The sequence below is a fragment of the Bacillus rossius genome, chromosome 5, assembly GCF_032445375.1.
Source record: "Bacillus rossius redtenbacheri isolate Brsri chromosome 5, Brsri_v3, whole genome shotgun sequence".
NCBI lineage: Eukaryota > Metazoa > Arthropoda > Insecta > Phasmatodea > Bacillidae > Bacillus > Bacillus rossius.
This window is the reverse complement of record NC_086333.1, coordinates 37,063,566-37,082,502: the sequence shown is the minus strand read 5'-3', so window position 1 is coordinate 37,082,502 and position 18,937 is coordinate 37,063,566. Positions and strand designations below refer to the sequence as shown.

Here is an 18,937-nt window from a genome sequence, read left to right as displayed (position 1 = left end):
AGTCCTCTGATCGCGGCTACTGACCACGTCTTCTCGACGTCCTCTGCGCTAGGAGGTTTTTCGCGGGAATTGCGAATTCGGGTGCAGAAGAGATGTAGTCAGTTGCTCTAAGGGATGTGATCCCATTTGTTCAGTAGTCGGTCAGTAGTAGTAATTAGTTCAAGTCATGTCTCTAATTTTTAAGTTTTAGTATTTTTTTTATTTTTTTTCTAAATTTTCGACTTTGTTCGCGCATCCGCGTCTGCTCGGTACGCGGCATTCTGATGTCGGCGCGAGACACCTAGTGAGCTCCGAACTCTACACCCTGTTTGGTGAGTAATCCGGCCTTTTCCCCCACATTCCCGTTTGTTGGCCTTTTGCGCCGACGGTGTATGACTGTCTGGAAGCAGGTCTAATTCATTTTGAATTTGACTTGGGTTTCAGACAGGGTCGAAGTGCTGGAGAGACAAATTGCTCCCAGCTCGTGGTCCTGCACCTCCACTGCGGGTCACGTTAGAAGAGATGTTTCCGCGACCCGACGTTATCTTTTGAAGACCAGGGTGGTAATGTAACATCAACATCCCCCCCCCCCCCCACTTTCTAGCTACGAACTACATTAATCGAATGAATAGCCTACCAGCGAACAGTGCTTTCCTCAAGAATCTGTAGAATGAATAAAACTAATCATCGATGTAATAATTGGATGAATCAAATTTTGGTGTGATACTTATAAATTTTTGTTTATGTAATTGTTTGTTGTTAAAGTTGAGTATGTGTTGTTATACTAATATCGGGCCGGCCCTTTCTCGAAAAACTTAAGTATATTGTTAATATCATTGATTGGGAAACTTATAAATGCCAAATCAAATTGAAAACAGAATTCATTATTTACATTTTAAAATAAAACAGGGAACCTATAGACCAAGCTATTTGTGTAGTGTTAATTTATTTATGATATACCTTCTTCCCTTAAACGATCCACCAGCTCCCAAGTTGCTTGTGTCAGGGAGTTCCAAATTGTCTTGTTCTCCACCTCGTGCCACCTCTGGTCAATAACTTTATTTTTCTTATTATTCTTACCCAGCAAGTTTCCAAGGCTCTTTTTAATTAATTTAAAATAATTTAATTTTGAGGCACGAGGGGCGTTACAATTGGTAGCAGAGCATGGTTTGGTCTATAGGCATACCTAAATCGAGTTGGCATACCTAAAAAAATAATAATAATAATAAATATAGATTAAAAAAATTAATTAAATTTTGTGATAGCAATTTTGTAATAATAACATTGTGAACTGATCGCTGGTACACCCGGTAGTTATATTGCTTTTCTATTTTAAAATTTATTTTGAGTTTTACGTCCCACTGTGATTGTGTTTGCGCGCGGTGAGACACTGCGCGGCCCCGTCGCGTCGGCGCGATGTCCCTCAGGCAGCGTGCCTTATCAGGCACGCGTGTCATTCTCCCTGTCATCCTCTTCACCCCTCCCCTTCACGCCTCACCGGCTGGAGGAGGCAAGGTCATGTCGTTGCCCCCGTGTCCGGCAGTGAAACAATGCGTTGCAATCTAGTTTGTTCCTCACGGCCGACAGTGCCCTGAGTTTGTTTAAATTCCTCCTTTTATCTGTGTTTTTTTTATAACACATCCGCCTGCAAACCAGGCAATCTTTGTGAAAAACAGATAATAGAATTCCTTTCGGACATCGTGGTATTTTTTGTTTTGTCTCTCGGCGTCTTGCGCGCGCCGACATGTTATCTCTTCACCACATGACAAGGCCGCCAACCGCGCGGAACTCTTCTCTACTCCACCCACGTACCACGTATTTTGTAAACAAACTACCCATGCTTTGTATGTCCTAATAATATAATTTTTATGTCACAAAACAAGCACTATAAATAATCTATACTGCATTAATTCTAGCAGCAAAGTATATTCTTAATCTAGGGAAACGTAAATTATAACATAATATGTTTATATAACTTAAAATAATATTAACAATACAAATAATATGATAATATAAACCTTTTGTTTTAGCTAATGTTAAGAAACTTCCATTGTTTACTATTTCTAAGTATCTTAAAATTAACGATTAAGTATTTTAATAATACATAAAATAAATCTAAAAAAGGGTCCATTCATTAAGTAATATAAAATAAGAATATGCTCATAAGTAATTTTAACAAGTACTCTAATCCTATTGCATCGTTCACAAGCAACGTGAATATACTTCGACGTACCATGTCATTGTGTCACCATACACATCCATGTGCCTAGCTTTTGTTTAGATTTATTTCGTGATCACCCAACGAGAGGTGCAATCACTCGTGCCTTTAAGAAAAGGCCTGAATTAAATTGTTTATATACACGGGTTGAATCCCCAATACTTTTTACGCTAGCCATGAGGTGAGGAATTTATTGTAAGATAGAGTACTATACCTTTTTTTTAACGTCGAGTTTTCTATGAGCAATTTACCAATTAATCTAAGAATGCAAGGTAAAGGATAAATAATATTTTTGTAATTATGAATTTTGAGTAAACAATTTATTAACTTTTATAATTTTTTGGATCAGTATTAATTTCCTTTATAAGGTGGTGTACAGCTATGTATTTAAAACATCTAAATTTTTTTCATTATCCATTTTTCATCCAAATTTGTTTATCTTTCGGGTTTCAAACCCGAACTAACTCATGGGTGAAATTCCCTCGTAGGTCTCTCTGCTTCAGCCTGATGGTCTGATCAACCGTCGGAGCTTGAACATATTGAGCCTGTGTGAGTTAATAAATGTAGGTATCTGGGACCGAGGTGTACTTCGCCTTTAAGCATACATTCATATCTTTCGTCTGATCCATCGTCAGATTGTGCAGAGCTATGACTCAATGCCTTCGACTTCTTATGGACAGCGAAACAATTATGTACAGGGGTTATATTCCCAAATTTAGTTTGTAAGTTACGGGTTACCATACCCATTTACAGGGGTTACAGTCCCCATTAGTCACTGAGTGCTCAAGGACGCATTTCCCTTGTTTCGGCCTCAGTGCTTTTCGGCCTCCCTCACAGCGCCCATTTTGTGTTCCTACACGATATCCAAAATCTGAGATCAACGGGATGAATTTAATTTCATTGATATAACAACGGCATAAATAGTTGTAAGCTTACAGGTAATTTAAGGTTAAGCTTTAAATTTAATTTTTTATTTATTAATTATTTTAAGGATTTATTTTAAATAATTCAAACCAAGTTTAAATGAACTCTATTTAATTATTAATCTTGTCTTGGACTTATAAAGTGTTACAGTCAAAGGTCATGGAATTAATTCTGCTTTATTACAAGTAGTAGGGCAACAGACATATTTTTTTAGCTTTTCTTTTAGCTCATTAATAATAATAAAATCAATCATATTAAAATACGTATTCCCCAGAAATTAAGCAGCTACGAGGTGACTAGTCTCATTTAAATATTTAAGGTAATCACCGAGAAGGGTGAAATACTTTCAACCCCCAACGAGAGGTCCACTTAATTAATTTGGGTATGTTTGAGCATCCCGTTTCTAGGCTAGCACAAGCTAGGTAATTTAAGATATTTTAATTTTTAATTTTTACATACGTAAGTTCAGTCTTTAACAAGCTACTTGACGTAAATAGTTTTAATGTTTTTTTTCTCAGAAATACCTCTCTGATATTTTTTTAATCTTCATGTATCTTGTTCCACGATTTCATATATTTAATTTCTGATTACGTTCCTTTTTTTTTAATAACCATAATTCGTAAAGTAAGCAAGAATAATGTTTGTAGTGTTTTTTGTACTGATTTTGCGTTAATACTTGTACATGTTTATTTCTTTATTTTCCCTTGCACGTAAATGTGATGTACAGTGACGTACATAGAGTCTGAGCACTGAAGCTGTCACATCTAGCCATTTTTCTTTTTTCTTTTGCATTCTACCCCAAAGTTGTATTTCTTTTACATTGTTATCGATGAGATTGTTTATTTAAGTAAGAGCTACGTGACTTCCAGACGGCAAACTGGTTTCTTTTATGTGTTTTTCTAAAATAGGAGCTAGGTCAAGCTAGCCAACGAGCGGCACAAAAGTTAGGGTCCTCTGAGCCAACGAGCCATGACCAGGTCCTCTGAGAGAAAAATCTCATGACCATTTTCGAGTGTTCTTTGGGTTACATTCCCACCACTCATCTTTGGACGGCCTATGTTCAAACCCCCTCTCAGGCAGTGCGAAGCCTATCAGCAGTCATGGAAGATCTAACCGCTCCATTATAATTTATCCCTTTTTGATTTATAATTGTTAGTTTATTGCATTTTACATTTCTTTATATAATTTAAATTTGAGTGCGAAGAGTCGTTAATTTATCGTTTTGTTTGCAGAATACGTTTAAATAATAAATATTAGTTAATTCTATTAAACATCAGAGTGGTATGCGCTGAAATTTCCTAATTTATCAAATATTTAATATTTTTAAATTCATTCATTCATACGGATGGTTGATCTTTTGGGGTTTTCAGCCCCAATCATTTAAAATTCCGCCAAGGGAATTCCCCCCTTAGGCCCTGTGTCACTCTGGGACTGAGGCTCTGTTTCGCCTTCGGGCAAGCAGCAAATTTGACTGTCTTCTCCATCGCCTGACTGTGCAGGGCTGAGTCCCAATGCCTTCGGCTTCTTATGGAAAGACTATTTTCAGGGGTACACAAATCCCCACCTTTCTTTACTGGCACCCGACGGACCAAGTTCCGGTTTCCGGCCCAGTGTTTTAGGCCCGCCTCACAGCGCCCAAGTTTAGAGTTTTGTCACATAACATCATTCCCAACATCTGAGATCAACTTTCCTAATAACATAATACACCGTTAATGGTGATTTAGACAGTTATAATACACCTTCGATTTGATCAACATATTTTTTTTATAAGTAGTAGGATACCGGCGGACCTGGTACTAGTTTTACTGAGCAGATTAAGTGTTGTTTTTTTTATTTTCCCTATATGCTCCGCATTCAAGCGGGGGAGTATGTGCCGGAAATTAGGCATTTCGTCACCTTTTTTAATTTTTTCTATAATTTTAAATTTTTTTGGGGTTTCTTATTTTTTTAATTTATCTGGTTGTTAATGGGGGGTGATTTACTTTTTGTTAGGCCGGTGTACGCCACGGATTTAAACTTTATGCCAGTGGACCGAAGCCCCTTCCCAGGGGGCCAATCTGATATTTTGCTGTCTAATGTGGACATGGTCAGCCCGGTTGAAATTTCTCTCGCCTGCAGTCACGTCCCGAGTTTGTAATTTTAATTCCCTGCATGACCAAAACTGCATAGAGCAGCTTCTGGGCTGCAAGCTGCTACTTCTCAGAGAGCTGCTGAGAGTAGTAAGTCTTGTCACGAACGCGTATCCCATGGACGGTTGTTCCCAGCTTCGTTGCGCCTTTTGTTTCCCCCACCCTTCCCCCTTAGTTCTGAGAAATCCAGGAGCAGTGACCTGACATGAACTTAGCCAAGAGACCTAAAGAGACCTCCACGAAACCTAGCGGCAGAAAAAAGCAACTTCAGCCATGGTGGCCAGCGAGCTGAGACTACGCTCGTGACACCTGGCGGCGAGTCAGTTCACCACCTCCGTTAGTTCCCCTTTAAGCCGCCAGAGCGCAGCGCCGCTACGCCTTATGGCCCTATGCTTCTTCTTCCTCCCGACCTGTAGAAGTCGATTGTTTGATGCTTCCGGTACCTGCCGGTAGAGACCGCAGCAGTCGCCCTTTGGCGCGAACTACTGAAGTCGTGCGTATAACCACTCGGGCACCTTCGGAAATTTTCGGCCTAGAACCGAACCTTCCCCCTCCTTTGACCCGGGGCCTCACCGCCCGATTTAATTAGGAGCTTTGTCCGCCATTGCGGCACTGAGTCCTCTGATCGCGGCTACTGACCACGTCTTCTCGACGTCCTCTGCGCTAGGAAGTTTTTCACGGGAATTGCGAATTCGGGTGCAGAAGAGATGTAGTCAGTTGCTCTAAGGGATGTGATCCCATTTGTTCAGTAGTCGGTCAGTAGTAGTAATTAGTTCAAGTCATGTCTCTAATTTTTAAGTTTTAGTATTTTTTTTATTTTTTTTTCTAAATTTTCGACTTTGTTCGCGCATCCGCGTCTGCTCGGTACGCGGCATTCTGATGTCGGCGCGAGACACCTAGTGAGCTCCGAACTCTACACCCTGTTTGGTGAGTAATCCGGCCTTTTCCCCCACATTCCCGTTTGTTGGCCTTTTGCGCCGACGGTGTATGACTGTCTGGAAGCAGGTCTAATTCATTTTGAATTTGACTTGGGTTTCAGACAGGGTCGAAGTGCTGGAGAGACAAATTGCTCCCAGCTCGTGGTCCTGCACCTCCACTGCGGGTCACGTTAGAAGAGATGTTTCCGCGACCCGACGTTATCTTTTGAAGACCAGGGTGGTAATGTAACAACAACTTTCCCCCCCCCCCACTTTCTAGCTACGATCTACATTAATCGAATGAATAGCCTACCAGCGAACAGTGCTTTCCTCAAGAATATGTAGAATGAATAAAACTAATCATCGATGTAATAATTGGATGAATCAAATTTTGGTGTGATACTTATAAATTTTTGTTTATGTAATTGTTTGTTGTTAAAGTTGAGTATGTGTTGTTATACTAATATCGGGCCGGCCCTTTCTCGAAAAACTTAAGTATATTGTTAATATCATTGATTGGGAAACTTATAAATGCCAAATCAAATTGAAAACAGAATTCATTATTTACATTTTAAAATAAAACAGGGAACCTATAGACCAAGCTATTTGTGTAGTGTTAATTTATTTATGATATACCTTCTTCCCTTAAACAATCCACCAGCTCCCAAGTTGCTTGTGTCAGGGAGTTCCAAATTGTCTTGTTCTCCACCTCGTGCCACCTCTGGTCAATAACTTTATTTTTCTTATTATTCTTACCCAGCAAGTTTCCAAGGCTCTTTTTAATTAATTTAAAATAATTTAATTTTGAGGCACGAGGGGCATTACACCATAGACCCCAAAACAATCTTTAATTCACATTTTATATGTATATATAAATTTAAATATATACATACACACATATGCATACATACACACACACACAAATATATATATAACAATTTTGTTGAATTAACTGCTGCAATTGTTCACAAACCTCTTCCAAACTGATTTATAAAATCTAATTGTGGAAAATCTTGACTAAGTTTGTTAATGGGAAATTTAACACTAAAGGGGTAGGAATGGGGAAAGTTTTATTGAAAACAGAAAAATTGCCTGTAATTCCCATAATATTAAAAATATCACAACCGTTTGAACTTATTATAACTTGTAGGAGTAATACAAAAATCTGTTGTCTGAATAAGTTTTTGATATGACCCACCATAACTGCAAAGGGTTGAAAAAACAAGGGTTGGAGGACAACAATTTTTTTATTTCCATTCATAGGCACACCATTGAATTCGTACAAATGATGTATTAATCTTATTATGTATTAATCTTTTTTATCTAAAACATTTGTCTGAAACAATTTTAGTTAATATAAACCATTGCTGCAAGGGGTTGAAAATAAATTTTTAAAATAACAAAAATTACATAAAATCTGAACTTGTACACTATTAAATTCATTTCTTTTTATTGTGAAACATAAAAATATCATCTACAACTTTTGTCTGATAACATTTTTTATATGACCAACCATTATTGCAAGGGATGAAAAATAACAGGGGTTGACAGACAAAAAAAAAATCCATAACTACCTTAATATGCACTTAATATTAAATCTCTTCAAGTTATTTGCAAACTGTATAAATATAATCTAAAACTTTGTCTGAAACAATTATTCATACGACCAATCATAACTGCAAGGAGTGAAAAAACAAAGGTTGGAAGACAAAAAAAATCATTACTCCCTTAGTAAGGGTACAGTAAAATCCGTTCAAATTGTTTGTAAATCTTATAATTTTTATCGAAAACTTTTGTCTGAACCAATTTTTGATATGATTAGCCATAGCTACAAGGGGTTGAAATAAACAAGGATAGAATTTAAAAAAAAAATCATAATTTCCATACCACGTACACTATCAAATTCATTCTAATTTATTATAAAATCTTGAATTACTATCTAAAATGTTTGTTTGAAATAATTTTCTTATACAACCTACAATGACTGCAAGGGGTGGAAGAAACAGGGGTTCAATAACCAAAAATTCATATCTCCCTTATGCGGCACACTATAAAATCCATTCAAATTGTCGGTAAATCTTAAAATTTTTATCTAATACTTTTGAATGTAACAATTTTTGATAAAACAAGCCATTATTGCAAGAGGTTGAAAAATCCTGGAGTTGAAATAAGAAAAATTCCCTACGATGTACACTAACGAATCCATTCCTATTTTTGTTTTTAACTTTCTAAATATTGTCTAAAACTATTGTTAAAATAAATTTTTATCTAACCAACCATTACTGCAATGGGTGGAAATAAAAAGTTTTGAAAGTAAAAAAGATAATTACTTTTTATTAATAGATATATACCTACTATCAAATCCATTATAATTTATTGCATAAATCCTAAACTTCATCTAAAACTTTGGCGGAAATTATTTTTGATGAAAAAAATTAGTAACAAAAAACAGGGATTGAAATAAAAAAATTCAAAATTATTTTCTATAAAATTTTTTTAAATTTATTTTAAAACATCTTATTATCTTAAACGTTAGTGTAAAGCAAATTTTTATACAACCATGTTATTATTGTAAGGGATGAAAAATAGTGTTTGAAGGTTAAAACAATTAAATAATTACCTTATTTGGCATATCATATGAAAAACGTTCTAAGTTATAATAGTGGTAATATTTTTGTACATAATAATGAGCAAATATTTCATCCATCATTTTGTAATACTCGAGAACATAAACATGTTATGTACATTAAGTTCTTAAAATGTTCCAGACGTTTCTAGAAGTTTCCAGAATATTTCCATAAGAAATAGGTACTTCAAAATCTACCTATGCCTGTAGGCTGTGCCGAAAGGGATTTTATTTTTTTGCAATATCAAATTTACCAAACCAAGTTTTTTTTTAAATTAGCATGAACCATAATGTCAAAATATTAGTCTCTGACATGTTATGTTGTTGTGAACCGAATTATGTATTGGATAAAAATACTTCTAAACCCAATTTTTCAACTTATTTAAAAATTCCAACGATAATTTTAATGTTAAAGTTCGCATTACAGCCATAAAGTAAAATTTGTTTTACCGACTAAAATATTGTAAGCACAATAATATTATCATAACAAAATAAACAAATATATCAAGGAAATCTCGTATTTTGTAATAAATAATTAATTACACACTTATTTAATTATTTTCATATAAAATAATGTTACAGTGAAGCTGTTCTCTATAAAAGGTGTTTTGATAACTGTGTGACAATATTGAACTATTAGTGTCCTTTTCTTTAGCCTGAGGACAAAACAGTATTACTGACCCTACTTCATCTAATATTTAGACTGTACCTTACTTTAATGGGATCAGTGGTTCAATATAAATTTGTTTTGTATTTTTTTTATTAGGCTAATTAAATCACCTAAATTTTTACTGGTTAGCTACTCCAGATGATGGGAGGGGGAAGAGAGATTTGCGCTTACCATTTGTATTTACTCCTATTTAACAACTGAAAACTTTGCACACATCATGGCTTTTACCAAGATTATAAGTTGAGGCTTAAAACAATTGCGCTACGGATATTTTCTTTTTTTTAAATAAATATTCAAACAAATTCAAGACACTTACATCATCTTACGTAGCTCGCTTACATAAAGGCGTGTAAGCTCTAAAGTACCAGTTCACTACTATTACTATTACTACTAAACTATTATTGCCACTCATATTTTCCTAAGCAAGCTACTAGGTACTTTAAAACATAAAAATTTTAATTATGAATTATAGGCTTGAATATTAAGTATTCTTGCAGGTTTAATTTATATAACATGACATAATAAAGACTATTTTAACTGCCTGCCAATTAGTGCAATATCTTTCGAACAAACAACACGTTGTGTCAGGTAACTCATTACAGCTATAATTTGGACTCGTTATTTATTCACACATGTGATTTTATTTGTGCCTTAATGTGGATTACATAAATGTAAACTATGGAAGGTGGAACATCAAAAAGAAACTACAATGGTAGACTACGAGGGAGGGGGCGCATGATTGAGAATGTTTGTATATTTTTCAAAAAACATGAGTATAACAATGAAATTAAGGGATACTTTGTCAACTTCACTTTACAATTATCATATGAATTCGTACCAATGAGTGTATGTGAATGGTTTCTTGTTGTAAGTTAGAGTAAAAAGAAGTGTTGATTTGTTACAAATTTATAAGCATGATATTATTAAATATTATAAAATATTATTTGAGTTCCTAAATTTTTATTGTGCAATCAGAACTCCAAGAAAAACATCTCCTGAAATTCATAATGTGTTCGAAATTTGGCTACAGTGTGTGCCACAAGTTATGTATCTAATATTGAAATGGTCTAAAGTAGTCAGTCTCTTTAGTAGCAGGTCATGAATAAATCCCACTAACTGCACGACTAGACGTATTCAGATCGTATTACGACTGCCGCGTTCGGCCAGCTCCTTCTTGAACATGTATTTCATTCATTATCTGTGAATTGTTTCCTACGAATTTTCCTTTTCATTAATATAAAACTGTCTGGCTACACATTTACTCACTTCTTTCGGTGAGAATAACCAGTGTTGGTTATGAGCCTTGTTTAATCCAAACTGCTTAAAAAAATTAACATACAGCAAATCCTCTGGCAAAGAAAACTGTTCACCAAGAAATTCATCAACAACTGATATCTTCAGCCATAAAATACATTTCAAATACATGACAAGTTTATTTTACAGCTGCGCTGGCAGGGAGTCTGCATCCCTTCTTGCACGAGATCGTAGATGGTGGCCCTTACCACCCAGTCTTTATGGTAGCCTTAGTATTTGTGACAGAGAACGGGCCAACATAACTGACTTGAGGTAGTAGGTTTTAAGGTTTTCTTAAATTTTAAGGTTTTTGTGGGTTGACCAATAAAAATTATCCTATCCTAAATGGCAAACACTATGTTTTTCTCTGCTTAATGTGACATGCCAAAAAGCCAGAACAAATACAATTCACACTGGATACAATTCATTCAGAACAAACCCTCCTCCCCTTCCCACCTATCAAAACAGGCAACGACTTCTCCCACACGCAGTGACGTACTTCCCTTCCTTTATTCTCAAAAGACATGACCTTAGGCCAGTAAAATGTTATCTCAGGAGCCCCACTGAGTGATTACTGTGGCAAACCACGGTACATTAGCATGCGACTATTGAGCTCAAAAACGTGGAGGTAACTCCAGTTATCTTTGCTGATTTTTAGCTAGAGCTACACCAGGTGACAAAAAAACTGTTTATTTCACCTTTTAGTTATTTTGATACATCACTTACTTGGTCGGGCTAATTTTAAATTTGTGAATATAAATGGCAATGATTTTACAAATATACGGGGAACCTACTGTAACAATTAAACATTCTGTAGGTCTCACTACAACATTTTCATTTCTCCATAACTGGAGGCAATGGATAAAAAAATACCAAGGTTTTTTTTATATAAAAATTATGTATTGGTGTCATTACTTGTTTTAATCATAAATATCTAAGTGTATACACAGTTTCCATATGTGTTTATGTATTACGTTACCCTATCTATACCCTCAATACCAAAGCAGTAACTGTCATGAATGGTCATAATTACTATAACTGGTTGAATTCTTGTATATTGATAAAATAATGCAAGAAAATGTGCGCAATGTTTACAGCATTGTCATACAACAAATAAAAGGTATCACGGTGTTAAACTAGTAATTTCCACATAAATTTTCATAGTGCCAACAGTATGACATAATTTTTTGGTTTCGTAATGGCATTATTTTTTTAATAAACCCGTAGTCCCAGACCTCAAAGTAAAACTAAAAACAGTTTACAGGCCAAATAATGATGGTTTATGATTAAGAAAGTATCATAGTTTTTAGCTAAAGGCATATTAAAAAAAAATTTAACCTGCATGAAATGAATTGGTACAGTAGTAACCAAATTCTATACTATTATACTATTTTAATATTTGTTCCATAATCCTGAATAACCCATTGACTGCTAATAAATATAAATAAAATCACACCTGCTCTAATACTTTTAAAACAAAAATTCTTAGCATTACATATGCCAGAAAATTTTTTCATCACATTAACTTACTATTCATAACTACTGTTAGGAATTTTTTTAATAATCGCCGTGGGAAGAACTGGATTCGTATAAGGACAGCCCAATTATTTTTTTTATTGCAGTTTTATTGACTGCTAATATTTTTAACACTAATAAATAATCTTACTTAAAATGCCTACTAATGAATTACTCGCACTCAGTACCTCAAAACCTTACACAGCACACCCCCTCGCGCAACTCTCACTGCAGCACTCCTCGTGGTCTTCCGTCGCCGAACTCTCGTCGCACTCGGTCGCCGCCGTCACACTTCCCTTCGCCGAGATTCCGCTCTGCACTTTGCTTGGAACTTCGCTCGGGACTCTTGCCGCACCCGCAGCACTCTCGCCACCCAAAAAGCTCTCCTCACCGAGGAGCTCACTCCAACTCGCCAAGCAACTCTCACAGAGGGCGGCTTCCAGGCTTATATAGACCCTGGCGCCCTTCTAAAAGTGACGAGCGCAGCTGGGGCCAGTCGCGTCATCCTGTGCCGAACCGACCCCCGAAGCGTTGAGAAGGGCATTGTTAGCTCATGCGACGGTCTGGGATGACGTGTCACATCATCCCGCGCCGACCCGACGCCCGAAGCGTTGACAAGGGCATCAGCATCTTGCGCGATAAGACTGTGGAATTCCCAAGTGACATCAGTAACCATTCTGGGCCACCAGCCAGCTCCGAACCTGGCATCGCGGTCTTGCCTCTCGCGTTTGTAACATTTCCCCCTCCTTAAACCCATGCTACTTGAAGTTTAGGCTGCCTGCCGTTCCTCCATCGCAGATTGTACAATCTCACCAGATATCCCTCTCTCGCAATAGATGTAGCCTCTCTCGGTCCCAGTGACACTTCTGCGTTGCAGATGTCGCATGTCGTTCAGCCAGCTACCTGAGCCGGGCCGACCGTTGCCTTGGAACGGGCCCCTATACTCATGAGAGCATTGCTAATTCATTACCTTCCATTGGTTTGCTTGTTTCTTTCCTTTTCCTCTCTAATCCTTCTCAAACAGCTACTTGTTCACACAATATTTCTTCCCGGCTCATCTTCGTCTCTTCTTGGTCCCTCATTCCCTTTTGGTTCTTCTGTATCTCATGTGGACTGCACTTAGTTTCTCTTTGTACCATCTTAATGACTCCTTGTTTTCTCATTGTCTCTTCTCGTTCTTTCTTCACCTCTTCTTGGTCTTTCTTCGTCTCTTCTTTACATTATCCCATCTTTTCTTGACTCATGTTCACCATTTCTTAGCTTTTCTTCAGCTCTTTTTAGCATTTTCCCCTCTCTCTTTGGTTTATGTTCATTTCTTCTTGTTTAATATCCATCACTATATTACTCATCTTCATCACTTCTGTACTATTCTTCAGCTTTTCTTACATCTTCATTTCCTGGCTGTTATTTAATCCTTGGCTGTTTTTCTATTCTTTTCTGCTATTCTCCTCCTGGCTTATCTTCACTTCATCAGTATTGAGTATCATGGCATTCTCCAACTCCTGTTGTGAATTCTTCATTTCATTCTTTGCTTCAATTTGGATGCATTTACTCTTCATGGCCATACTAGCCTCTTCTTGGTGGTCCATATTTCACTATTAATTTCATTTTCAATGGCCTCCTGGTTAGTTTTCATCTCTTCCTCACCAACCTTCATCTCCTCCAGGCTATTATTTCTCACACCCTTCTCTTTAATGTGGTTCTTACTCACCTTCATTTCACTATTCATTTCTTTCACGAAGTTCTTCATACTGGCTCCCATTGCATTCACTTTATTAAAAATATCTTCTAGGGCAACCCTGAGATCTTCAACACTAACCTCTTCAGCAGCCATCTCTACCAATTTCGCTAATAAAATAAACTAAATAATTATTTATTTCTATTACTGCTATTAATTAAAGAAAACCTAGCCTAACCTTCTAATTAAACAAACAATAACTCTCTTACATTCAAAACTAACACTAACTACAGTATACTCAATATACCTAACTTTATAACATTCGAAATTCACTAATAGTTCTTAACACTACATTTATTCTAGAAAAACAAAATACTATTTTTTTTTACTTTAATTTTAATTAAGTAACTGAAACCTAAATCTATTTATTAGGGCTATCTCATTTCTGACACCAAAATGTTAAGAAATCGTCGTGGGAAGAACTGGGTTCGTATAGGGATAGCCCAATTATTTTTTTTATTGCACAGTTTTATTGACAGCTAATATTTACAACACTAATAAATAATCTTACTTAAAATGCCTACTAATCAACTACTTGCATTCAGTAGCTCAAGTTCTTACACACTGCACACCTCGCTGGGCCGCACCCCTCGCGCAACTCTCGCCGCAGCACTCCTCGTGGACCTCCATCGCCGAACCCTCGTCGCACTTCCCTTCGCCAAGGAACCGCTCGGCGTTTCGCTCGAAACTTCGTTCGGAACTTCGCTCGGGACTCTCGCCGCACCCGCGGCATTCTCGCCACCCAAAAAACTCTCCTCACCGAGGAGCTCACTCCAACTCGCTGAGCAACTCCCGCGGAGGCCGGCGTCCAAGCTTATACAGACCCTGGCGCCCTTCTAGAAGCGACGAGCGTGGCTGGGGCCAGTCGCGTCATCCCGTGCCGACCTGAACGCCCGAAGCGTCGAGAAGGGCATTGTTTGCTCACACGACGGCCCGGGATGACGAGTCACGTCATCCCGCACCGACCCAACGCCCGAATTGTCGAGAAGAGCATCGGCAACTCGAGCGATGGCCCACGGAATTCCCAAAGGCTGTCCGGCACCGAGGCAGTGAACTGCACGGGGAGCGGAGAGAGGAGAGAGGGGGGGGGGGAGGGGGGAATGACGACCCTTGTAATCCAGCCAGGAATGCGTGGCCTGTCTTACGTCAGTCGATGGCGCGTGATGTCAGTGACCGTGCAGGGCTGCCAGCCAGCTCTGAACCTGGCATCGCGGTCTTGTCTCTCGCGTTCGTAACACTACTGTAAAAAATATACTATTCTTGCTTTGCAGTTATTTTAAAAGAATTCAAAATTGTACAACATAGTCCACTTTTAAAAATAGCTAAGTTGGGTCAAAGAATACATATTTTATGGTATTCTGTCAAATATGCGTGATGCTACCTCCAGATATCTCTAGCAAAATGGCACCTGCTGGCCAGGTTGGCAGCAGTTTTCTCACTTCTGCCACTCTGGGTAGCAGCACCACAGCCTTTTCTTTAGGAAATTCACTGATAAAATTAGATTTTTTTTTTGTGGATATTTAGGGATATTTCTTCATGTACTGTTTTTAAGAGATGGTTTCACCCTATAATTCATTATGCTAAATTTTACACTTCGATTTTATCCTTGGTAATGGGCTTTACTGTCCATGGTTATGTAATTGTCAGGAAGTTTTTTTTTTCTAGGTCTGTGGATTTTACATTATGTACTTTTAGGAGGAGAGAAGGCTCGTTTGTCATGCACGACACCATAAGTGGGTATTATTGGATGAATTATATTTATTTCGATAATCAATCTTTATAGGAAATTGGCCATCGATAATTAAATATTTTTTTTTACTTTTTTAACAAAAAAACCTACAGGCTTGAAATTTTACATGAATAATAGTTGAATATAATAAATTTATTGGTAAATTCTTTGGTATGTACATGTGTATATATTTACTTATAAACACACACACACATCTACTTAAAAAAATTCTTGACACTGGTGGGTCTAGAAGCATGATATTTTATATAGGCATTCCTTAGGCCTGTTTCACACTTGTCAGCAGTGACCGAAAAAGAACCGAAAATGATCCCAACCGAATGCAGTTCCATTCGGTTCAGTTCATTTTCGGTTCTTTCTCGGTCACTGCTGACAAGTGTGAAATGGTGGTTCGTTTTCTATTCGGTACCTAATAGAAACAGAAGAGCACTGAAAACTACCTTGACATGAACAGGTTTCATCAGGTTTATGTAAGGCACGAACACGTGTTCAGAGATCAGAAATAAATCAACACATGTACAGTTTCTGTTTTAACCTGATAACGAGCAGATCTCTATTTTTTTGAAAGTGTCGCAGTACTTCTAGTATATCCTGAAGTAATTATAAATTTTTTCTTCATGCTCTCTTAGCTTCAGGAAAATGGTGTAGAATGCTTCAAATTCCTGCCGTAAAGTGATGAGAGGGTGATTCCAATGAATTCTAGTATTCCTCCGGTTTTTCTTCTTCTTCTTCCCTATAGAGATATATGGCAACAGCTTGCCTTCTCTCCATGATCACTACTGAGTGTACGTAAGAGAACACAAAACCTAATATGATCCGTATGAGAACCGTGTACAGTATGTGTTTCATTCGTTTTCAGTTGCAACCAAAAACGAACCGAACCGAATGGAACCGCATAAATGTGAAACAGGCCTTACACAACGTAGGTGAACACTAAGGAAGGATTTTTTCAAAATTCATCTTCTAAGGGTATTAAATAGGGGATGAAAGTGTGTGTGTGTGTATATTATTCATAGACAGAAAGAAACAGACGTACAAACTTTAAGTGTCACTATGTCCGCCAAGCAATAGCACTGAAGCCATTGCGTTTTGTTACAGTAACTTTAAAGTAGAGTGTAAGAAAAATGAAAGCCCTTGACTTTTCTTCGTCCCTATGTTTGATGCAATTATTGTCATTACCTATTTAATACATTATTGTTTACTGTTATCATTAAAATGAATTACCACAGCACATTATCAAGAACTGCAGCACATTAGTTCTACAGTTTAGTTTAGAACTTTGTAAATAGATGGCGTTGCATTGAATTGAACTGAATTACATTGAATAGAAATGTGGAATTTAGTATTTAGACTTCTGAAGAACTTCGAAATAAGTACCAAAACAAAAAATTGCTTTTGACTGATTTAAGGGTTGATTTATCAAATGGAAAATATCAGGATACACCTGACAATTCGAAACACGCATAGAAACTGATGGGGAAGAAAGAGATATTAATGTTATAATGAATGTATGCAATGAAAGTAATAATAAAAAATATTCTTATTACTAAAATAAGTAACTTAGATATATGTATGTTTGTAGGTTTATTATATCTTTTGGTTTAGCATTCGAGTAATTTTGTATTAGGTTATGTTTTGTAAATATGTGTAAGTATTGAAGTATTGAATTTAACTCAATAGTCTTATTCCAAAAAAAAAATTGTTTAGATAAATGTAAGTTTTATGGTTTATTCATTTGTTTTGGTTTAACATTGACATATAGATTTCAAATTTGGAGGAAATACTGCATTGTTAAAGTGATAAAGCATTAAAGATTAAAAATTTCTATCTTTCAAGTATATTTCCTACATACGTATATCTCAGCAGAGATGTTATTTATATTACATACAAATTAACTGAGCACTGGGTTTTCCTAAAATCAGCCTCCAAGGTGGGTTTATGGGGGTGTTAAAGATAAAATTTTCCCTTTTTCAAGTAGATGTCCTAGAGATTTGAAATTCAGTAGTGATGTTCCTTATATTACATAGACAGCAACTGAAAACGTTTTTCGAAAATCATCTCTCATGAAGGGTTGTGGAGGCGTTAAAAATAAAAATACACATTTCAACAATAAGTTCTACAAAATGTTGGCAGGCATTAAAGATAACAATTTTCCACTTTTTAAGTGTATTTCCTACAGACTTGAAATTCAGCAGTGATATTCCTTACATTACATAGATATCAAGTGAGGATGAGGTTTTCTGAAAATCAGCTCCCAAGGAAGGCTCAGCTCGGACAATGCCAGGTACTTCAGCTAATCTACTTTATGAAACTATAACACTGGCTGACTGCCAAACAACGCACAGCTTAAACCAGTTCAAGCAGAAGCATGAAATTCGAAGTTAAAATTCTTTGAGCACCCCAGGAGTGCACTAACAAAGGCTGTTTTTGAATTCCATTCCAAAAGGAGTGTAAAGGGGTGGTAAAGTTTGTACAAAACGAAATACCACTCAATGACACACACATCGCAAATTCTTAACAAATATCAGACCTCTAAGCTTGAAATTATGGACCTGCCAGAACCCACATGGAAGAAGGAAAATGAGCTGGTAACAAAATGCACTACAATTTAATATTACTATAATGTGCATTTTTCTGAAGAGATAAATTCAAAATGAGATGGTTCTTATAACCTATAGCATCTGTCATTATGAGTGTAACAATTCTTTTCATTCCAACCCCTACAGTCTGGAGTAATATAAAAATTTTTATTTAAATGACATGCACTCTGGATAAATTAGTAATTTTGGTATAAGATCAGCTGCCTACAACAGGTAAAAAAAAAATTAATTAAACTTGCTTACAAAATTTATTTGAAAGTATTTTCTTTTTAAACTTTCTCACAAATGCTTTGGTATCTGTGTTAGCCTTATGAAAGCATGAATCTGATTTTATAAAATAAGATCTAAAATAAGCATAAGTGTTAAGTATTCTACTTACACCACATTTATCCCTTTTAGAACCTGTGGAAGATAATTCAGGGTACACTCTGACACGTCTAACAATTATTACAGCTGGGCAGTCAAGTTTTTTTGAAGTTGCATTTCTCTTCCTTTTTGGTTTTGGATCATCAGGCTAGAAAAGAAATTATGACATATTCATAACAATCTTTCTCAAAGATAAGTCTACATTTATCATGCAT

At 36.6% G+C, this 18,937-nt stretch overlaps 1 protein-coding gene across 2 annotated transcripts in view; it reads right to left on the bottom strand.

The window, feature by feature from the left end:
• The window catches only part of LOC134531708 (uncharacterized), a 43,777-nt gene that overhangs the window by 11,901 nt on the left and 12,939 nt on the right, over positions 1-18,937 (bottom strand). For both annotated transcript variants that reach the window (XM_063367526.1, XM_063367527.1), the window contains one exon: positions 18,736-18,870. In XM_063367526.1, coding sequence (XP_063223596.1) covers positions 18,736-18,870 — 135 coding nt within the window. The remainder of the gene's footprint in view (positions 1-18,735; positions 18,871-18,937) is intronic.